This window comes from Molossus molossus, unplaced genomic scaffold, assembly GCF_014108415.1.
Source record: "Molossus molossus isolate mMolMol1 unplaced genomic scaffold, mMolMol1.p scaffold_m16_p_4, whole genome shotgun sequence".
In the NCBI taxonomy this organism is placed as follows: domain Eukaryota; kingdom Metazoa; phylum Chordata; class Mammalia; order Chiroptera; family Molossidae; genus Molossus; species Molossus molossus.
This window is the reverse complement of record NW_023425377.1, coordinates 19,739,536-19,761,661: the sequence shown is the minus strand read 5'-3', so window position 1 is coordinate 19,761,661 and position 22,126 is coordinate 19,739,536. Positions and strand designations below refer to the sequence as shown.

At 49.5% G+C, this 22,126-nt stretch overlaps 1 protein-coding gene across 1 annotated transcript in view; it reads left to right on the top strand.

Annotated features, from left to right (window-relative positions):
* The first annotated feature begins 4,061 nt into the window (after positions 1-4,061).
* The window catches only part of GALNT10 (polypeptide N-acetylgalactosaminyltransferase 10), a 194,576-nt gene continuing 176,511 nt past the window's right edge, over positions 4,062-22,126 (top strand). The window contains exon 1 of the mRNA XM_036240790.1: positions 4,062-4,286. Coding sequence (XP_036096683.1) covers positions 4,179-4,286 — 108 coding nt within the window. The 5' untranslated portion in view covers positions 4,062-4,178. The remainder of the gene's footprint in view (positions 4,287-22,126) is intronic.

The window sequence follows — 22,126 nt, the reverse complement described above, 5'->3', positions numbered from 1 at the left end:
CCTCTGCCTGGAAGGAACATGGGTTTTCTGATTTGGGGGGGGGGGGGGGGGAGGAAGTCTGTGATAGAGGCAGGACAATACTGTACAGGACAAAAACAAACAAACAAAACCAAAGTTTCTCCTTGCTTGGACCTCACAATCTATAAGAGACAACCCCAAATGACACCTGTTCTGAAGGAAAGTCAAGCAAATGGTGGTGATGGGTGTGCTCTTTGACATTTTAGATCACTTGTTCAGGGCAGAACTCTCCGAAGCAGGACATTTGATTTGGTCCCTGAGAAATGGGAGGGAGAGAAGCAGGCAAAGGTTTAGGAAGAGATTTCTAGACAATGGCACAGCAAATCTGTGAAGGCCCTGGAGATCATCTTCAACTTGGTTCATCTGAGGAATATAGCAAGAAGACCAATGTAAGTAAAAGGGAAGAAGAGAAAGCAAAATGTGGAAGTCAGGCCAGCTCATGTAGGACCTCATGAGCCGTGGCAAGGATTCTCACAGATCATTGTAACATGAAGGGAAGTCACAGGTGATTTCCCAGGAGCAGAGCGAGCCTCATGTTTGTGAAAGGATCACCCTAGATACTCTGAGTCTAGCATTGTGCTCCTGCAACATTATATTTCCCTCCAGGAACTTCCACTTTTGTCAAAGAGAGAGGATATTAATTCAATTACATAAATACTGTATATCAACTGTAGTATTTAAAAGGGGGGGCACTATTAATAGCAGCATTATTCACAATAGCCAAAAGGTGTAAATAATCCAAATATCTATGGATGGATGAACAGTCAACATTCATTTGGTATATACTTACAATGGAATATTATTCAGTCTTAAAAAGGGATGAAAATAGCCCTGGCCGGTTTGGCTCAGCGGTTAGAGCGTCAGCCTGCGGTCCACAGAGACCCGGGTTCGGTTCCCGCTAAGGGCATGTACCTTGGCTGCAGTTTGTCCCCGGCCCTGGTTGGGTCGTGTGGGTGGTGGCCACTCGATGTGTCCCTTTCACATCGATGTTTCTCTCTCTTCCTCTCTCTCCTTCCTGCTCTATCTGAGTAAAAAAAAAAAAAAAAAATGGAAAAATGTCCTCGGGTGAGGATAAAAAAAAAAAAAAAAAGGGATGAAAATAATTCTGATACACGCTACAACATGGATGATTTTTGAAACCATTATGCTAAGTGAAATAATTCAAACAGAAAAGGATAAATATGATTCCACTTATATGAAGTACCTAGAATGGTCAAATTCATAAAGACAGAAAGTAGAATGATGGTTACCAGGGTTTGAGAGGAGGGGGAATGGGGAGTTAGTGTTTAATGGGTTCAGAGATTCAGTTTAGGAAGATGAAAACTTCTGGAGATGGATAGTAGTGATGGTTGCACAACAATGTGAATGTACTTAATGCCACTGAATTGTTAAAATGGTAAAGTTTATATTATGTATATGTTACCAAAATAAAACAAATAGTTTTAAAAGGCATAGGGTAAGGATCTAGAGATTGAAGAGTGGGCAGTCTAAGCAGAGGTAATGGCAAGTGCAAAGGCCCAGAGGTGGGAATGTGCCTGGTGTTCTCTGATGAATGGCAAGGCCAATGGATTGGGGCATAATGAAGAGAGTAAAAGGTGAGGGCTATTAATATATAGTCTTGTAGGATCTTGTCGTTCTTTATAGAAATCTAGTGGGAGGTGGGAAGCCACTGAAGAGATTTGAGCAGAGGTGTGATATTATCTGACCTTTGTTAAAACAGGATCATATTGGCTTCTGCTTTCTTCACTGAATCTCATTTGCAAATGATGATAAGAAAAGCATTTATCTCACAGGGAAACTGTGAAGATTAAAAGGGGTAATGCATGTCAAGAGTTGAACATGGTGCCTGACACAGCATTCAATAAAAGGTAAGCATTACTGTAACAGACATCCAAAGGAAGAGAGCAGCCTCCTGAGGAGTTGTGGAAGACTTCATGGCGAGATGGCAACTCAACTAGGCATAGAAAGATGTACAAGATATCTATGGACATAGATGGGGAAGAGGAGGGCTTTCTGAGTGGAAAGGGCTTTCTTTCATTGGTCAAGGAAAACAGCTGGTCAGGGCAGAGGAAAGAATGTTTGATCAGCCCTAAGCAGGTCACAGTGAGGAGTGTGGTCTCTAGAGCCTAGGTGATGGGAGCTTGGAAAGTTTGTAGCAGATGTCAAGATCTATGCTCTTTGATTTCGGGAAACAGAATCCCCATCCCTCAGCCTGGAGCTGGAAGAACTGGGAAGCAGAAGTCATCAGGGCGCTGGTCCAAGGGTGGGGGCTGCTAGGCAGCGGGCTGGGCTGGAGATGGAGAGAATTGAGAAGATGCACTGGGGATGGAAAAGAGGAAGGCAACCAAGCGGGCGTGCGGTCCCGGGGCATCAGAGAGGAAGCAATTCTGTGAAGAGCACTGAGGAACCACAGGCATCATCATCCAGCTCCTCGGCCCTTCTCAGTGCCCGAGGGCCAGGCTTCCTCAGAGGCCTCCCCACCGGTTACAGACACATTCCACCATCTAATGCGATTATGTACTTAATGTTTCAGCCCGGAGACGTCAGGGCTCGAGCCTGTTCTCATTTCATCCCTGTGTCTGGCACAGTGTCTGCTACACAATAGGCGTTTGCTAAAGGTTTGCTGAAGAGCCAGCACGAGACACAGACCGACAAGAGGTTTCAAGAAAGGGCTCCGTGAGCTGAGGACCTACAAGTGCACGTGAGACTGGAGGGCACTCCAACTCCAAGGGGGTTGGACTTGCGTGAGAAAAGGTCCTGCAGAGAGGCCCGGTCACCTCCCCGGCTGTTTGCAGGGGCAACAGACAAGTGGCAGGCGGACACGGCACTCCACAGTTTGCACAAGGCGTTCACACCTAACGCCAGGAACTCCGACAGGAAGAAAACGAGGGTCCGCCGGCAGGACAGTGCGCGTGGGACACGGCTGTGGCCCCATTTCACAGGTGTGGCCTGGGAACACAGAGTCCCCGGAGTCACAGTTAAGTCCGCAGGTCCTCGAGCCGAGCCGCGGTGGGTGGGAAGCCACAGCTCCGGGACTGCAGGCGCGGAGCGTCCGGCCCGGCTCCAACACTACCCGCATGTCCCCGGGGAGCTGGCAGACTGTCCACTGGAATCCGCAGCAGAGGTTGCCCGGCGGGGCTCTGAGAGCCCCGGGCACGTCCCAGCGCGCGAGGACGCGCCGGTGTCCACCCCGCACCGGTTAGCGCCCAACTCGCCAACTCCGGGACTTTCGCAAAGCTCCCGCGGGTGGGAGAGCCGCGGAGGAGCGGGCCGCACCATCGCGGCCCGAGAGGGGGAGGCGGTCCGCACTCGGACCCCGCCGCGCCCAGGCGGCCCGGGAAGACCCGCGGGGAGGCCGGGGCCGGCGGCACACAGCGCTCCGCCGACGATCAGCGGGAAGGCCGCACGCGGCGAGCGGCTTGCCGGAGCTCGGGGCGGCGGGGGCGGCGGCGACTCCCCCGCGGCGGCGGCGCGGTGGCCGAGCCCGGCTCCCCGGCTGGCGAGCGGCGGAAGTGCCGCGGAGTTGGAGTGGGGCCGGCGCCGCGGCCGCATCTCCTCGCCGGGCTGCTGCCGCCGCCGGGCGGACGGGCGGACGGAGGGACGGGCGGCGCTGGGGGCCGCGTGGCGGGACCGGCGGGACGCGGCGGGGCTGACTGGCCCCGATGAGGCGGAAGGAGAAGCGGCTTCTGCAGGCGGTGGCGCTGGTGCTGGCGGCCCTGGTTCTTCTGCCCAACGTGGGGCTCTGGGCGCTGTACCGCGAACGGCAGCCCGACGGCACCCCCGGGGGATCTGGGGCTGCGGTGGTCCCGGCGGCCGGACAGGTGAGTTCCCCAGTTGTCATGGGGTTGGGAACACTGTCTCCCAAAATTTACTTCCAGCTTTTGGTTCCTTCCTTCACCTTCCCCTGCCTTCTCAGAGTCAGCGCCAGAGACTCTTCTGTTCTTGCCATTTTTTTGGATGGGAAATTGAGGCTTAGAGAAGGACAGGGACTTGTCCGGGGCCCCACGCGCATCAGAGACAAAACCAGAACTAGAAACCAGGACTCCTGATGCCCAGCCTGGAGATCTGTTAGTTACCGTGGGTTACCATCCTCCTTTCTGTCCGTGTGTCGGTATCCCTTCACCCCTCCCAGCATCTCTCTTTCGGAGGATCCTGCCTGCATGCCGTATCCCAGGATAATTCCTTCTGGAGATCCTGGGACTTCTGTTTGGTGTCCAGGTCTTTTCTGCTTTTCCTCCTACCTGCTGATCCTGGTGTTCCCTACTCAGGTAAGTCCCTTTTTGTTTTCCCATTTGTCCAAAGAGACATCTGGGTCTCCCTTCTCTCCCCATTTGTTCATCCTCCCTCCTTTCTAGCCTTATTTCTTTCCTATATCCTGTGGGTTCCTTGGAGGATGCAAAGATCACGTTCCCTTTAGACCTTCAGGCCCTAGGGGTGGGGAAGGGTGTGAGTTCCTGGTCCTTGAGGGGCCTGCTGCCTTTGACTTTGTGGGGGTTTAGAAATGGGGGTTCTGGTGGAGGGATCTCCCAGATTTCCCAGAGACTGTTTGTGCCCAGTGCCCTGAAGATGGAATATTATATGCCTTCCTTGTCCCTTCTCAGAGTACTGTGACCCCTCTGAACTTGTTCAGTCTAATTAGGTGTGGTTTTTCTTGCAGCAAGGACTAGTATCTCAGTTGTTTTTTCTGCTTCCTCCGAACTCACCCGTGGCTGCATGTGTGTGCATGTGCTGTATGTCACCGTACATATAGACTGAGAGCAGAAGTTCTGTGGGATCACTCCTAACCTTTCAGTCCTTGGCTCAGTAGGTGACAGTGAGCGTATGTATCCCTGCTTGAACTCTTTCACGCAGTGGAAAGAGTTTGTTGTGGGATTTCCTTGTTCCATGGGAAGTGGATAATTTGTGCATCAGGGTCAAATTTGACTGATTGTTGGCAGGATGCGTGAAGAGGCTCACTATTGAAGCTGATTGTTCTCCTCTCTTCCCAGTATCAGGCTGCCGTCTGGACAGTGTGGCGTCTTGAGCATAGAGGGCTCTTTGCGATGGCTGACCAATTTTGAGTGTAGCCTGTCACTTGGTAATTGTTGCAAACCACCCTGGAAGGTCTGGTTGATCTTTCTGGTAGAGCTTACTGTTTGGACACCAAGAGCCCTAACTCCTTTCCTAACTCCCTGGTTCAAACCCTGACAGCCAACTTAGACCCCTCTCCCTTAAATTCTGTGTTCATATGGGTTTTTGCTTCATGAATTCTATCTTCTGTTCCCATCCTGTGTTTGCATGAGGGTTATGAGGTCAGGGTTCTATCCTCTGCCTTATCATGAACTTGCTCTGTATGTTCTTAATCATCTCTCAGGTCTATCTCGGAACCTCCCTTTCTCCTTATGTAAAATGTGGTTATTGGTCTAGTTCTACCATTCTGTAATACCATCAGTAAATCAATGCAGAGCACATTGACCACTTTTTTCTGGGTTAGGAGCCCCATGTAGCATCCCTAGCTCTGGGGGCACCATACTGGACACAGCCACAGGTCAAGGGGGAGAGTGTCCTGCTCAAGTGCAAACTCTCCTTTGGAATAGCTCTAGTCAGTTCTAAAATAGCTCATATCATTCTGCGTCTACCTGGAGAAAGCCCTCGTATTTCATTTGCTGTGGATGCCAGACATTCTGATTTTCATTTTCTATAGACCCAGATGTGTAGAGAGAAGGTCAAGTTTAACTGCCAGTTTGGCCTGAGCTTTCAAAGTAAATTACTCACTTGTACAGGAGGGAATTGATGGAGCAAGGCAGCCTTTTGGGCAGAGAGAATGGGAAGCAACAGCTGGGCGCTGCTCAGAGCCCTTAACTGAAATGGACAGACAAGCACATCTGGGAAGGTCTAGTTCTTGTTCATTTCTTTTGCTCTGCAATATCATGAAGAGGAGGAGGAAGATGTGGTGAATGGGGTTTGGTGGTGGTGGGAGGTGCCAACTGATTATCCTTGCTTTAAAGAAAATCTCTTTGCTTCCTGGGAGCATCAGAATGGAACTATTTCCCCATTGATCAGCTCTTCTAGGTGCTATAGGCTTCTGCATTCATCTGCTGCCTTTCAGGAACACTCTGCCAAATTTCTACACAGTCCCCTATTTGTTCCACTCTCCTGCAGATGCACAGCACTGGGCTCGGCCCCCGGTCCTGTGTTTGAATGTCATCTGGCCTTGAGGGAAGAGGCTGACTTCTCACAGCGATGGTGATCCATCCCTCATCCCAGTGTACTGGAATGTGCACAGAACACGCCAGGCAGCTGTCTGGGAAATCTGGCATCTCGAGCACATACATCTTCTTTCGACAGGGCTGACCAGTTCTGAGTACAGCCTGTCACTCTTGTAATTGGTGAGAATTATCCCAGAGCACCTTGTTGATCTTTCTGGGTAGAAATAACTGCAGAGGCTCTGGAGGGAAGTCTGACAGGACTTTATCCAAATGAAATATATATTCCTTGTGGGTCTGAGAGAAGTTTCTTTGAGGGTAACAAATGCACTGTTTGAGTGGTCTTTTAACTCCTTGATTTCTCCGCAGGATTGAAGAATACAGAGTTTTAAATTAAGAGCATTTATCATCTGCTAGAACTTAAGTCTACATAACTGTCACACTGGCTCATTCTGGGTGCACCTCTGGAGCTGGGTAGGACAGCTGATTTATAAAGGACACATAATGCCTTTAGGATTTCAGCATTCATCTGGTCAGACAGCTCAGCTGGCTGCTTTGAAAGCTGCAAAACCAAGCAAGAAAAGCCAGTCTTGAAGCCATCTTCATTTTAATTTGGGGTTCCCTCCCATTCCTAGCCCCCATCTGCTTAACATTTTGGTTTGATTCTACAGTCTGTTTCATATTCCAGACTTGGGAACTGGCCATTAAAAACCCATACTAGGAAATACCATTCAGTTCCTCCCCATTTTTGAGCCGTAATCTCTTGTGAGAAATGACTTCATTGGATAATAGTGACTTATGGAATAGAAATTGGTGGGATAATGGAATACAAATAACTTACGGTTTCAAGAATCAAGAGTGTTTTTCAGTGTGTCTTTAGTTTTCATTGTGAACTTTATTCTTAGAACATCCAGAAATCAATACTTTTTCTTCCTGGTGGCAGAGGCTCACCAATCAGAAAGTTAAGTACCATAGAAATGTAGCCTTGGAATGATTTCCTTAATTTTGCACAGAGGGGCTGGGATCCTTCAGATGGCTAACCACTTCTCTGCCTGCATGCCCAGCTGAAATCTGATGCCACAGGGGAAGGGTTGTTGATTTACCTGAGCAAATCTGGCTCCCTGCATGTTTTCTCTGATTCTGGGTTTGCAGTCTCCCAGGGAGCTCATCTGAGGAAGACCTGGGAACAGAGGCCTGGGTTCTAGTTCTCTTCTTTCCTAAACTTACTACGTGGCCTTAGGAAAGTGGTTTAACCTCTCTGGGCCTTGGATTCTCATCTGTGAAGTGAGGGCTTAGATTCAGACGGGGAAAAGTAACTGTGTGTTATCATGGTGCTGCCGCTCCCCTGGCCAGGGCAGACATTGCTAAGCAATCTCTTTCCCATTAAGGCCAGACTTGGCCTCAGATTGTTTTCTCAACACTGCTACTCAAGTGACTGTCATTGGCATGTTGAAACTCATTTGCAATGTACGGGATGGATACCATTAGGACTTTCTAACTCTAACATCCTGGAGTTCTGTGAGTTTGTTTGGAAACATGTATTGGAAAGGCCTGGGTAGTAGCAGTATGTTTAAACAGGCTTCCATATCTAACTTGTGATGAGGCCACTACTTAGAGATGTATTCAAACTCTAATACCTTCTCTCAGGCTGTAGTGTAAGGATGTTCAGCCTTTAATCTGTTGGCTCCAGTGACACTATAAAAAAATAGAATCAGGAACGAAAAAGCAAAGGCCTATTTGAAAGTTAACCATCTAACTTGCTAATTGTACCTTGTCCGCAGTCAGCTCTTACACAGAGATGGCATCAGGCTCTCATCACTTAAAAACTTCTGGAGGCAACCTTGGCAGCCAGAAGTATGTCCCGTGACAGCTAAAAGCTCATGATGGTATTTGCAGTGGGTTTTTTTTTTGCGTATACCTGACCCTGTGTTCCATATGTGTCAGAACCAGTAAAAGAAGAGCCGATGGAAAAAGCTCTGCCCCCAGGAAGACAGAAATAAGAGTCAAACTTCCCCCAAAACCACTGTCCTCAGTGGAGTGAGGCAAGGAGATAGCCTGTGTGTGCCTGCGTTCCTGTGGCCTTCCCTCCCAGAAATGCCTTCGGGTAGGAACTATATCCTCCCCTAGCACACAGCATAAGGCTTGGCACTTGTAAGACAGTCAGAGTGTGTTTGCTGAGTGATGATATGTATCAGAGCAGGAAGGGGGCCCCAGAAGTCATCTAGTCCCACCCCCCCTGTTTTGTAGGTATAGAAACCAAGACCCAGGAGAGGAGAAATCAGTTCACAGAGAGAGGCATGCAGACCAGAACCCAGTTCTTTTCCAAGTTCTACTCTGTTTGACTGTGAATATTTTCCACTCCACATCCTAATATTTGATCCTTCTATACCATCATTTCCCTCATAAGCCAAGATTACCACTCCAGTTCCGAAGGCTAGTATTTATTGAGACCAACTCTCTGCTGGAACTTACCTGGCTTTAAAATTCCCCCCGCCCCAAAATGTTTATAGTTTTAAAGCAAGTAAAATGGACTAAATTTTAAGGTGGCAAAAGGATCCAGCATGAGAATTAGAGGAGTTAAAAGGATGTATCCCATGTGGCATCGTACTTGGCACCGTCAGTGCCGTCCATGGTAGACAGAGCGAATCTCAGCTTTAAGAACCACCTCAAATTCTCTCTTAGTTGCAGGTAACAGTGCATGAAGCCATGTGGGCTGACATGAGTAAGGAAATTTATTGATTAGCTCCTCTTATTGCAACTGACTTCAGGTATGGTGTGATCCAGAGGTTAATGTCCTAGACTGAGCCCCTGGTAGCAAAAAAGGTTGCAGCTCTTTCCGACCTTATATCCACACCCAGATCCTAGAGGAAAGAGTCTGTCTCCTCTGATAGCTTCTGTAGAAGAGAAAGGAAACTTTTTTCTTATAAGCCCTGGCAAGATCTCCTTAGGTATCATTGGCCCAATTTGGATCTAATGTGCTCTCTGAACCATTTGCAGTTTACGCTGATGGACCTGACTGACTCTCGAGCTCGGAGTCGGGTCAGGCCACTCAAATATTAGAAAGAGCAGTTCCCCAAAGAAAAATCTGGGTGCTCTGTGGGAGGAGGGGAAATGAAATCTGGGAAGAAAGTCAACAAATACCCAATTCAGATCCCTGCCGACACAGGATCCCAGGCTGTTACTACTGAGGGATCAGACTTGGTCCTCGAGATAAAGCCCCGGGGCCATCCTGGACTCGGTTGTAATCACTCGCCCTGCAGTCTGGAGGTCTGAGTCTCATCTCAGCTCTGCCCTACCCTTGGCTGAGATGATTAACTCTGTGGGCCTCAGTTTCCTCCTGAGGACAACTTGGGTGCAGATGCTTGCCAGCCTGGACTAGAGGGTTGAGACCAGGAGCAGTTGAAAGCTGCCTTTTTTTCTTCTAATGAGTTCTGCTCCCACCTTCCTTCTCTTTCACAGATGCCCTGAGAGCTGCTTCCCACCCCCAACCCCTTCGTACGCACACGCACATTAAAAGTCAGTCCATTGAAAATTCCTCTCAAGCTGAAAAAAGAACTTCTGTCTCTTCAGCTTTGACTTTTTTTCTGCCTGGCCCTCTTAGCTGGAGGAGGCAGAGTGTTCATACTTTGGAAGCTAGAGGAAGCTAAACAATTCCACTTGCCGGGGTAGGTGGGTGTGTATTTATGAGTGTGTAGCTTTCTCTCCATGTGTCTCTCCTCTCTCTTATCTTTACGGTTCCTGTGTGCTGCCCTCTGCTGAGTATAGATAGGAGAAGGATGGGAAAAGAACGGGCCCATTTGTTTCCTTCCCTTTGATTTCACGAGAATTCTGACTTTCAAATGCTGAATTTTTTTCAGTTTGGTGATAAAAATCACATCATAAAATGATGCTGAGAATGATGATGCTGAGCATGATACTGCTAATAATAATAGCAGCTACCATTTATTTAGCACTTACTCTGCTAGGCAAGTGGATTAACAGGCCCTTTACCTATGCAGCTTGTCAGATAGTTGCAATAGTTCATAGTTAGGAACAAATGAGGGAGCTGGTCCTCCTAGATGAAGACACTGTGGGGCGGTATGCAGGGCCTGTGGTAGGGAGGTAGGGATGCAAGGAGGGAGGGGTGCCTATATTATTGTTTGGAAAGGCAGCAATCCGAGCATAGGTGGTTGGCCTGATAGCACAGGACTCAGAAGTGGAGCAGGGCCAGTCAGTCTCCTGATTGGGTGTGGGCAGAGGTTGTACATGCACAGGCTGCTCTTTGTGCCCCACCCCCCGACTCTGAAATCTGAAGCAATTATTGGGGTGGGGAGGGACCTTGCTGCTTCTTACCCTGGGAGAGAACCCAGATTCTCTGCTTCCTTCTGGGAAGTAGTCTTTGCTGCCTCCAGGAAGCATTCTTTGCTTTCTCCAGCACTCAGGGGTTTCTCGCAGGTCTTAGATCCCCCAAGCTTTGATTTTCTCATCTGCCTACTTAGATCACAGGCCCTTCCAGGAAGGCACAGCCTGGTATTTCTTTCTGCATCTCTCTTCCTGCACCTGCCAGTCTGTTCCACATGCCTCTGGGACTCCACACACATTGCTCCTTGCCTCTGACACCCCTTCTTCCCTGCTACCTCCCTCCTAAACCGGGCTCAGCCCTGCTGTGACAGCCTGGAGTAGCAGGGATGAGTTAGGGATCTCAGAACCCCGTATATAAATGTATCTTGCCGTGTAGTAATTGTTTTTACTGCCCAGACTGGCTGTTCCTGAAGGCAAGAGCTAACCCGTATCTCAGTCAGTCACTCTTGTTTGCCCAAAATATTTGGTGGTTACTGAAGAGACAAGCAAGTGAATGATATGGTTGGTCTCAGTAACTGCTGGCCTAGTGCAGGAAGCTTAGCCTTGAGGGGTGATGCTTCTCAAACAGCATGGTTCTCCAGAGTCCCCGGGGAGCCTGTTAACTCGGAGACTCCAGGGCCCATGCCCAAGGAGCAGGAGCAGGCCATTGCGGATGGGCCAAGGAACTTTGTATTTAGCAAATGCTATTGATGCCTTGGCTAGTTTGGCTCAGCGGTTAGAGCATCGGCCCATGGACCAAAGAGTCGCGGGTTCGATTCTGGTCAAGGGTACATACCTCAGTTGCGGTTCAGTTCCTGGCCCTTGTCAGGGTCCAGCAGGAGGCAACCAATCAATGTATCTCTTTCACACTGATGTTTCTCTCCCTCCCTCCCCCACTCTATCTGAAGATAAATGAAAAAATATCTTCTGGTGAGGATATTTAAAAACACACACACACGAATGCTATTGAGAGTCATCAGGGAACTCTCTTCTCTCTGCCCACATCCCCAACTTGCCAGCACCCCCGAGAGGCAACCCCTCTCCCCCTGGGGGCCACTCCACTCTCCCCAGGAGTGCTTGAGGACCTGCCTTTGAACTTGTGTTCCGGGAGTTGCCAGCCAGCACTTCCAGGGAGCCCTGGAGCCAGTTAGTGGTGGCACAAGATCCCAGATCCGGGGTGGGCAGTGTGCTAGGAAAACCCCTCTGCTGTGGGCTGCAAGGACTCCAGGCCTGACAGCTTCATTTTCCTCCGAGTCCGTGGTCTGTTGTCCTTCCAGGATGGGTGCTCTGCCATCCTTCTGTGGGGACAAGAATGAGGTGCCTGTGGTGGTGGTGGGGGGGGGGCAGTGTTACTGAACTCGGGGCCTCTCCCTTGAGCTGGAGAGAGTTTGGGATTAGGAACCAGGCCCAGCTCTGTCCAACCTCTGGAGCTACAGCCGCCTTCTCCTAAAATGAGCACAATGATCACTACTTCATAGTACCGTGGAGGTGATTAAATTACACTAAAGATGAGAAAACGGGGGTGCAGAGAGGTGCAGTGACATACCACAGCTAGAAAGTGATGGCGACAAGATTCCTACCCCAGTGTCTCATGCAGTGGAGCACACAGCCCGAGGCTTCCTTCTGCTAACCCACTGGCCCTGTGACCTTGGTGAGTTCACCACCCCCCTGGACATGAGGCCACAGTGAGACATTATCAAGAGGGCCCCATGAGCCTTGGCTCTGGAGAGCTCTGCCCTTAGTCGTATGGCTAGGCAGCAGTGCCAGGGCAGATTACAGCAGGCCCACGTGCCCCGGTGACGGGGTTGTGTTTGCCAGGGTTTCCCCCAGGGTCCCAAAGGTGAGCCTCCTTGAAGAGGCGGGCTGCTGAGCCCAGGGCGCTGGCTGGGCTGGAGGAAGCTGGTTTCTTAACGAGCAGGTTGGAAACGTCTGGTGGTGTGTGTGTGAAAGCTACTTCCTGCTGCTAGAGCACGTTGTATGTGCTCAACTGAAAACTGTTATTTTTGCATGTTTCCTCCTGAGTATTGATCGGAGTCAGCTGCTGACAGTCAAAATGTGTAGGTATGTGTGTGCACATCTATTTGTGAAATCACCTGTTTCTAAATTTGGCACCTAACTTGAGTGAAAGGTGAGTGACTGTTGTTGGGGCACCAGGATCTGTGGTTTGGATTCCTGGTTATTTTATTGATAATAAACCTTAATGGCTATCTCCTTCAGAGAACTCCTTTTATCACTTGACCTTTATATTAATTTTTTAAAACCCTTATGTGTACTTTAATGGAGGCTGTAAACTGGTAGCCTGTGGGCCAGGTGTAGCCCAGCGATGTTTCGTGTGGCTCCCCAAGTGCTGGCCCACAGATGGTTGGGTGTCTTTATTTTTAAATGTTAGTAAGTTATCGGTACCTAAACATTGGAATATTACACATTTTTTTAAAAAATTATCATTTCTGGCTTTGGGGGAAAAAGGGAAAAGTCTGGCACCAGGGCCCAGGTTCCAGTATCACAAAAAGCTGGATCCAGGTAGCAGCACCCCTCTAGACAGGCTCCGCTGTCCGGTGGCCCTGGTCCCTGCCATACTTGTGTTTCAAACCTGTCTTCTGCACCCTTCAGGCAGCCAGCCTGGCCTCTGAGACATTTGCATTTGGGAGCCCTGCTTGGTAACCTTTGTCCAGTTTATTCTCTTTACATCACAGCGGAGGCAGGATGGGGCTTATGGCCCCCACTTTAGCGATGAGAAAAACAGGGTTCAAAGAGCACAAGTAATACGACTAGTCACAGAGCCAGTAAGTTGAGGCCAATCCTGTTGCCTGTCAGTCTAGTGTACTTATCAGGAAAAAAAGAAAAAGAAAAAGACGGTTACTTGGAAATATAAATACATAAACCTTAGGCTCTTAACAAACCTCCTTACGTTTATGTCCGATGTTTGTGCTCCAGCGGAGCCCCAGAATCCCTTGCCTGGCTTCTCCGTGTCTGTAGGCATCTGGAGTTGAGGGCCGCCCTGTCTGAGAAGCTCGGTCCAGCTGTGCTGGGGGCGGCTGTGGGTCTGTTGGAAAGGGAGTGAGCACAGGGGCCACTTTGTTTTCTGCCTGGTGCCTCTTGGCATGTCAGGAAAGCCGAGGAGACGCATTCCTGTTACTGGAGGAAAGATGGCTTTCCGGGCAGAAATGGCACTTTCTGAATTCCCCATGCGAGGGGCCCCTACGGGCATCTGGGGCACTTCTGGAAAAAAGAGAGCCTGTGTGAGAACAGTTTGGGGCCCCCAGAGCTAACCTGGGGAGGCAGTTCCGCTGAACAGAGCCACCGAGTGTCTGAGTAGCGGCCCTTTGCCAGGGCAGGAGTGGCCGCGGCTCCCCTCCCCCGCCCTGCAGGAGCCTTCCCTTCGGGTTCCAGGTGCTGCTGGTGCGCAGTGGGGCGAGGGGCACAGTCTGCGTGGCAGCCCGTCCCCGGCCGAGAGCGAGGCTCTCCCTTTGAGCCCTGGCTCCACAGCAGCAGCAGTGGTGACCGTTACCCGATGGAGTGGTCGCTGCATGCCAGGCTCTGTGCCCATTTCGCGTCATCCAGGTTACCACCCAGGAGGTAAGTGCTCATTTTTGCATATGGAAAAAGTGAGGCTCCGGAAGCTTAACTCACATCCAGGTGCGCAGAGGAAATGAGCCCTGGGATGGACACTCAGATTTCTGACTCTCAAACTTGTGCTCTTCACCACCAGGCTTTATTGATGCCCGCGGCAAGCCATTTCAACCTCCCCTGGCCTCTGCTTCCTCTCCTGTAAAGTGGGAATAGTACCTTCCTGGCACTCGAGGAGAGCACAGATAACTTCCTGACCCCCTCACTTTGGGCCATTGTCAGACATTGCTGCTGTGAGGCAGCCAAGGGCCCTGCCAGGGAACAATGGGGCACATTAAGAAAGCTGCAAGGTGCCAACCAGAGGCATTAAAGGAATGTTTGATTAATTTTAACCCAAATTCTCAGGCTTTTGCTGTTTGCTCTTTTTTTTTCTTCTTGGCAGCATTTAAGCAGGGTAGAGACTGATGTGGATTTCCTCCTCCTGTGGCTTGTGTGGGCTCTGACTTTGGGTGTGAGTATGCCTCCTTCACACCTCTCCTCTTCGCAGCCCTTTTCTCTCCCTCTCCGTGTGTCTCTCTGTCTCCCTCTACAACCATGGCCTCTGTGCTGCATGTTGTCTCTCAGCAAATACTATGAGAGATGAGACTGAAGAAGTCAAAGATGACCACTGTGGAATCCAAATGGTAGCCATCTTTGGCTTGAACACCTCCAGTGATGGGGAACTCACTCCCTTTAGTTCAGCAGAGTCCTAGGTAATGTACTGTGGCTCAGGGTGACTTAGAGGATTTCTTGAGTGCCCACTACATATCTTTTAGACTCCTCTCAAATCTATCCTTTCCCAGAAAGTCTTCTCGGATCTTTCCAGTTGGAATTAATTTCTGTCTCTTGGAAATACTTATAGAATGTAATTTGTACAACATTAGTGGCATGGATGTTACAGTGCCACATTGTGCCATTTCTCTAGGCAGAGGGAGGAATGTTGAAGGAGCCTTCTCAGCAGGACAGCCCCTTGGGTGAGGTTTCAGCCGGAGAGAGGGGACGCCCAGAGAACTGCTGCATGGGCCTAGGCTACCTCTCTTTTCTAGAAGGTCCATTTCCAAACATGGCCAGTGTATCTTATCCATTCTTTTAGTGCAGGGAATGTTTTAGGTGGGTTCTGCCCTGACTACTCAGCTCTGTCATTATAGTGTGAAAGCAGCCAGAGGCAATTCCTGAATGTGCTGTGTTCCTATAAAACTTTATTTGCAAAAACAGGCAGCAAACTAGATTTAGCAAGCCCGTGTTGTCATCTCTTCCTGGTGGAGGAACCACCTTGAGTTGCTATGTAACCTTGGGGCGGGTCCCTTTCCCAGGACCACATCTCCCATTCAATCCATGGATGGACTGTTATGGGTGGAATCATGTCCCCAAAAAGATATGTTGAAGTCCTATTCCCCAGTACCTCAGAATGTGACCTCATTTGGAAATAGGGTCATTGCAGATATATTTAGTTAAGATGAGGTCATTTGGACTATATGACTGACTAATGTCCTTGTAAGAGGAGAGACACAGAGAGGGAAGATGGTCATGTGAAGACTTAGGCAGAGATTGGAGTTATGCTGCCATAAACCCCGGAATGCCTGAGCTGCTGGAACGTGGCCCTGCCAACACCTTGATTTCCACCTCGCAGCTTCCAGAACTGTGAGACCGTATATTTCTGTTGTTTTAAGTTCCCGAATTTGTGGTACGTTTTTAGGCAGCCCTAGGAAACCAATACATAGACCATCATCCATTTTCTCATCAGATTGTTTTGTGTGTGTGTGTGTGCATGCATGTGTTTTCTGTGTTGTGTTTGGGCGGAGTGGATAAAATATTTCACAAAAGCAGGATAATTGTCTTAATCTCTTCTAGGGACTTTGATTCCCTTTTAATTCCTGGAGAAAATCCTGTCTTCCTGTGGAGGATTAGCATATTACCCTGCATATATGTGTTCTTTACAGCCACTGTCCTGGTTAAGAGATCAGCCTCTTTTCTTTTCAAACTCAGCCTGGAGTACCAGGGAGCAGATACATGGTACATACTGCCTTTTACTTAACTATTATCTTTCTTTTCCTGAGTTCCAACCACAGTGATTTCAACAATTTATTTTTATCCTGAGTCCCAATGTGATTGATTTGGGAGTCTGTGATGTGATCGGTACTGAAACAGCCCCTGCCTTTAGAGAGCTCCTTGTCTACAGGGGACATGGACAAGTTCACGGTGATGTAGCGCACAAGGCAGAACATTCTATTACTGTAGGAGGAGCCAGCCAGGCCCTGTGGGTGTGAGGAGGAGGAGAGTGCACTGGTTGAGGTCGGGATGGACTTCTGAAAGGCGGTGACTTTTAAGGTGGTCCTGAGAAAGGTTAGGAATTTAGCAGAGTGTGTGTACTAGGACTGGGGCCTCTCCGGTGGCAGAAAGGAGGGAACCTGTTCCCAGAGCAAGGAGTACGCCAGAGTCACTGAAACTTTAGGTGTCTGTTAGAGAATAACTGCAGGAGGTGGGGGCCAAAGCACAGGTGCTGCGGGAGGCCGGACTTCAGGACACAGGGAAGCCATGGATAGTTGTGGCGCAGAGAAGGACCTGGTCAGAGGGACGTACGTCTCAGAAAAGTGGATATGGCAATCAGGACTCCTCCACTGGAGGCCTTGACAACAAGGCTATGGGAGTAGAGAGAGAGGATGAATCCATTCATTCATCCGCCATGCCTGCTGTGGTCCAGACACCTTGTCAGGTAGTGAGGCCACCCAAATATGTAGCTTGCAGCCTCTGAGTTCAGACCCTCATTAATAGTGACTACCATGCGGGTTGCTTTGGCCAGTCACAATGTTAAGTGCCTTACATACATCATTGTTCTTAATTTTCACAGCACCCCAGTGGCTTGCACACTATAAATATCCCCATTTTATACACGACGGCACTCAGCACCAGGGAGAGGAAATGTCACATCCAGGGTCACACAGCTGGTCGCTGATGGAGCTGTGACGGCCCTGCAGTTCTGTGCATTTACCTCTGCCCTTGGTTCACCCACCAAGCAGGTCAGGCCGAATGCAGTGGGGTCCCTCTCTGGTAGCTGCAGGGATCCCACCATGTGAGCACACAGGAGAGTCAGTTAACCAGATGGGCATGGCTGGTGGAGGGGGAAGGGCTTTCTGAGGGAGGCCTCCTGACCTGAGGCTTTGAAGGTGAGTGGGCCTGTTTAGCCAGGCAGAGAAAGGGCTGGGGCAGAGTGGGAACAGCCCTGAGTCCAGAGTGGGAAAAACAGCTTGGTAGGTCTCCCGAAGTTCGGTGTTGCTGGCTTCTAAAAAGTAAAGCCAGGAAGGAGCCTGGGAGAGGCAGGAACGCTGGTGGGGCCAGGTCCGTGGGCTGAACTTCACCCTGTGGTTCCCAGAGACGTGCTGGGCAGAGAAATCATGGGATGGTTTGCTTACTGGTGGGTCCTAGAGTTGAGAGTTGAAAGAGACCCAGCAGGTCATTTTGTCAGCCATTGTCAGATGTCTGCGTGTGAGGCCAGGTGAGACAGGGGAGCTCCCAGGACAGGACTTGAGGGCACTCCAAGCACAGGGATGTGACTAGAAGGCTCAGCCTGTTGTTCAGTTGGCGTTTGTGTCTGAAGTTCTGTTTCACTCAATAGGTCATCTAGCCAGCAGATTTTGCCTGAATACTGAATGTGCCAGCCTGGCTCTCTGCCGAGCACTTGACATTCCAGAAGGCAGGACATGGTCTCTGCCCTTGAGGACCAACTGGACCCCTAGGCAGATAGTCCCAGGGCAGGGGGACGTGAGCAGTCAGTGGAGTGGGCACTGGGCCCCAGAGCAGGGCAGAGCATGCACAGGAAGCAGCCTTGGAGCCATGTCCTGCTGCCAGCCCCTTCCTCTCCCCTTCCCACCCCAGGCTTATACAGCCACAGGTTTGCCTGAGTTTGAATCCCAGCTCTGCCCTTGCCTAGCTGTTGGGAAAGTTCCTGAATCTCTTTGTTTCCCCTTCTCCTCTAACTTAAAAATGGCCGTGACAGGAGCATTTGAGATCTTGCTCCCTGGCATGCCTTCAGTTTGGCTGAAATAAACTCTTATACAATTTCAGAAATCAATCAGTCAGATAAAACGGGCATGATGCTAGTACCTTAGGATAGTTATCAGGATTAAATCAGCTCGTCCACACAAAGCACCTGGGATAGAGTGCCTGGTACGTAAGAAATGGTTCATAGACGCTGTTATTATTTCAGGTCCAGAATCCCTCAGCCTCAGCCCTCAGTATGAGGCACATTTTAGGACTCAGAATTATGTTGGTGGGGGTTCAGGCAGGAGAGAGAAGCCACCCGTGAACATGGAACATTTGATGTAAAGAATTATTAACTATGACAGGAGATTGGAGTAATGAAGGATTGGCTATTATGAAGTAAAGGGGACTTTAAATATGTTCTAAAGAATGTGGGAATAGCAGATATGGGAGCAGCTGCCCTCGGGCTGAGAGGGAGCAGCAGGGAGCATCCCCACTGCATTAGGGTACTCAAGGAGGAGGACCCCGGCCGAGGACATGGGGAGGGCACAGCTGTGCCTACTGAGTGGCAGAGAAGGACTCTGGTGCCACACCACTGAACCGCGCTGGGGACACCGTCCATGCGAGGTGTCATGGAAGGTGTTCAGCTAACCCGCCCAAGGGAGTGGGTGCTGGGGGAAGCAGCTGGCCGCTGGGTGCTGCTGGTCACTGCAGCTGGATGATGGGGAAGCTGTGCGGGATGCAGGAGTCTGATGCCAGAGAAGCCACCATGCTGCCCACCTGGCTGCTACAGCAGGTCCAGGAGGAAAACAACCCTTCCTCCCACTGATCACCGTTGACATTGTTAGCTGGCAAGGGAATATTGTTTAAAGGGCCCAGAGCTGTCTTCGCACAGCCGGCAACGAAGGTGGACTTGAAGTTGAGAAGCAGTAAATTGATAACTGGAGTAAGAATCTTTCTGATTTAGGAATGTTGATATATGGTGCATATACTGTGTTATGTAAATCCCCGGGGGGGGGGGGGGGTCTACAGTAGCTCTCCATAATCAAACAATTTTTTCCTGCAGCCAAAATGTAAGAATATTCACACTAAATGGATAAAGACTATAAATAGCGCCGTGTCCATTCAGGTTAGGTTTTGTCACCAAATGAGTCATTTTTAAAAAGTTATTTCAAAAAAGCCTTTTGGATTCTGGAATCGAGGCTAAGGGGTTGTTAACCCATATTGTCTTTTACCTTTTTTCACTCAGCAGTCAGAGTGGGCTCTTGGAAATGTAAATTATGCTGCCGGCTCTCTGAGGGCTTCCCCCTTGTTCTAGGATCAAGACTCAACTCCACTCCTGGCTGTCCACTCACACTGACCTTGGACAGCCCTGTGGTCTCCTGCTCAGAGCCTTTGCACAGGACAGTCTCACTGCGTGGAGCGCTCTGCTAGTTTTCCCACTGTGTGCACGCGTGCGCGCGCGCACTCACATACTCACCAGACACACAAGTACACCCTTCCCCCTTAGCTTGGCTAACACTGCCTCGCCCTTCACTTCCCAGCTCCGGTGTCTCAACTTCAGGGAAGCTTTCTGACCCCCTTCCCCATCCCCCACCCCCACCCCCACCCCCAGTCCTCACTTCAGTGTGGGGGGGTGTTCTTTAAAGCACTTCTCAGTTTATGGTTACATGCACTTATAGTTAGTGTGATTGTTTGATTAATATGTCTCCTAGCGTATCTATAAGCGCCATGGGGAGAGTGGTTGTGTTTTTTCCCCTCATTATTTTATCCCCAGTGTTTCACACAGTGCCTGGCACGTGACATAGCTGATCAATGGAAAAACTGAATGAACAACCTTGGATTGCATTCAGAACCAGAAGAAAAAAAAATACTCATAAAGGATATTATAGTAACAACTGGCAAAATTTGGATATGGACCATAGATTATGTAATACTATTGTATCAGCGTGAAGTTTCCTGATTGTGATGTCCTTATTCTTAGGACTACACACCGAAGAATTTAGGAATAAAAGGTTATCGTGTCTGCAGCATTCTCTCAGATGTTTCAGAAAAAAACAACAACAACATAGATATAGATAGATGGAGGAGAAATGAGAGAATAAAACAAATGTGGAAAATGTAACATTGAACATGGAGGAAAGATATATAGGAATTCATTGTGCTGTTCTTGCATCTTTTCTGTTAAGTTTGAAATTATTTCACTATAAAAGTTTTTAAAAATTCAGTCAAGTAAATGAATGAAAGGGGAAAGGGATGCCAGGAGGAGGAGGACCCCTCACCCCCAAGTGCAAAGGCAAGAGTGCAGGAAGGGGCATGGTCCCTGTGGGGAACTCTGCGGGGCGCTGTGGAGCTGGGGTGGGGCCCTGCGGCTGGGGAGGGAACAGCGGGGATGGGGCTGGAGGCCTCGTCCGGCTGAGTCTGATGTCTGGGCCCACGCTTTTGAGGGAGTGGAGTACTGAGCTGTTCAGCCAACCTTGCTTAGCTGAGCGTCCTCTCTGCTTCCTTCTCTTTTTCCCTGTGGTGACTTCTGAGCCAGCGCCTGAATGCATGAAGCCTGCCCATCTCTAGACTGTCATCTGGTTTCTCTTTCAGTTTAATAATAGGGAAGCTGTCACCCAAGGAGGATTGCTCCTTCTACCCTAAAATGACGACTTTCCTGTCTGCTTGCTGTGAAAATCCCACGTGGCCCCTGCTTTGGTTATATATTGCCGTACAATGATTATCTCGAAATTCGGAAACTTATCACAACGCACACTCATTCTCTCACAGTTTCTGTGGGTCTGGAATTCGGGCTGAGCTGGGTGGTTCTGGCTCATGGTCTCCCACGGGACTGCAGTCAAGATGTTGGCCAGGGCTACAGTCATTTGAGGTCTTGCCTGGGGCCGGGACCTGCTTCCAAGATGGTTCACTCACATGGCTGTTAACGGAGGCCTCATTTCCTCAAGTCCTGGACCTTCCCACAGGAAGCTCGCGTATCCCTGTTGCACAGCGGTTAGTTCTTCCCGGGGCAAGTGCTCTGCGAATGAGAGCAAACGGGAGCCACAAGTCCTTAACTAGCCTAGTCTCCGAAGCTGCATGGACACCTCTAGAAGACAGGAGTGCAAAAGAACTTGTGGACTTTTAAAAATCACCACACTTCCCGAGGGCCTTGGCACTGCAGGTGGTTCAAGAGCTCCAAGGCATGGATCACTGTCTGCCCTCCAGAAGTTTACATCTGCTTCGGGAAGTAACACATGCTCCGACATTGGTCATAAGAACCAAGATGTCCATGGAAAACAGTCAGAATGGACAACAGAGGAGAGCTCTTCAGAGCAGGTCACTGACCCTGGTCATTGGCACCGTCCTACACGACTGTGAATCCTGATGGCAGCATTTGAGCATTTTCACCATGACAGGTATTGTGCAAAGCTGGGCTGCCTTATAGCACACCTCCATTTGTGGATAGCATCCCCGGGCATTGTGCAACGGGCAGACCTGATGCCAGGTCCTTCATTTATGTTATCTCATTTTTTGCGTTGAACTGCCTTATGGGATTGCTATTATTATTATCCCCATTTTACAGATCACAAAAGTAAGGTTCATAGAAATTAAGTAACTTAAACAAGATCACACAGCCAGTAAGTGGAGGCAGAGGGGTTAAAACCATGGGCCCCTATAGGTTTAAATTCCAGCTTCTCTACTTTAGAACCTCGAGCAAGCAACTTTAACTGCTCTGTGCTTCTGTTTCCTCATCTGTAAAATGCACGTAAAACTGCTCACTGTTCTCTGCGCAGTGCCCGCATGTGGTAGGCATTAGCTAATACTGCTGTTCTTATCAGCTCAGAGTCAAACACAGCTCTGCTGTCCTCAGTACTTTGCCCTAGTTTGTTATAAAAGTTTGAGATGAGAGAAGCCCAGATGGTAGCCAAGCTGGGGTTTAGGAAGCGAAACTTGAGTTGGCAACTGTCTCTGGGAGTGATTTCCCTTTTGAGAAACAAGGAACACTAGACTGATTATCAGTCATGGAGTAAATCTGT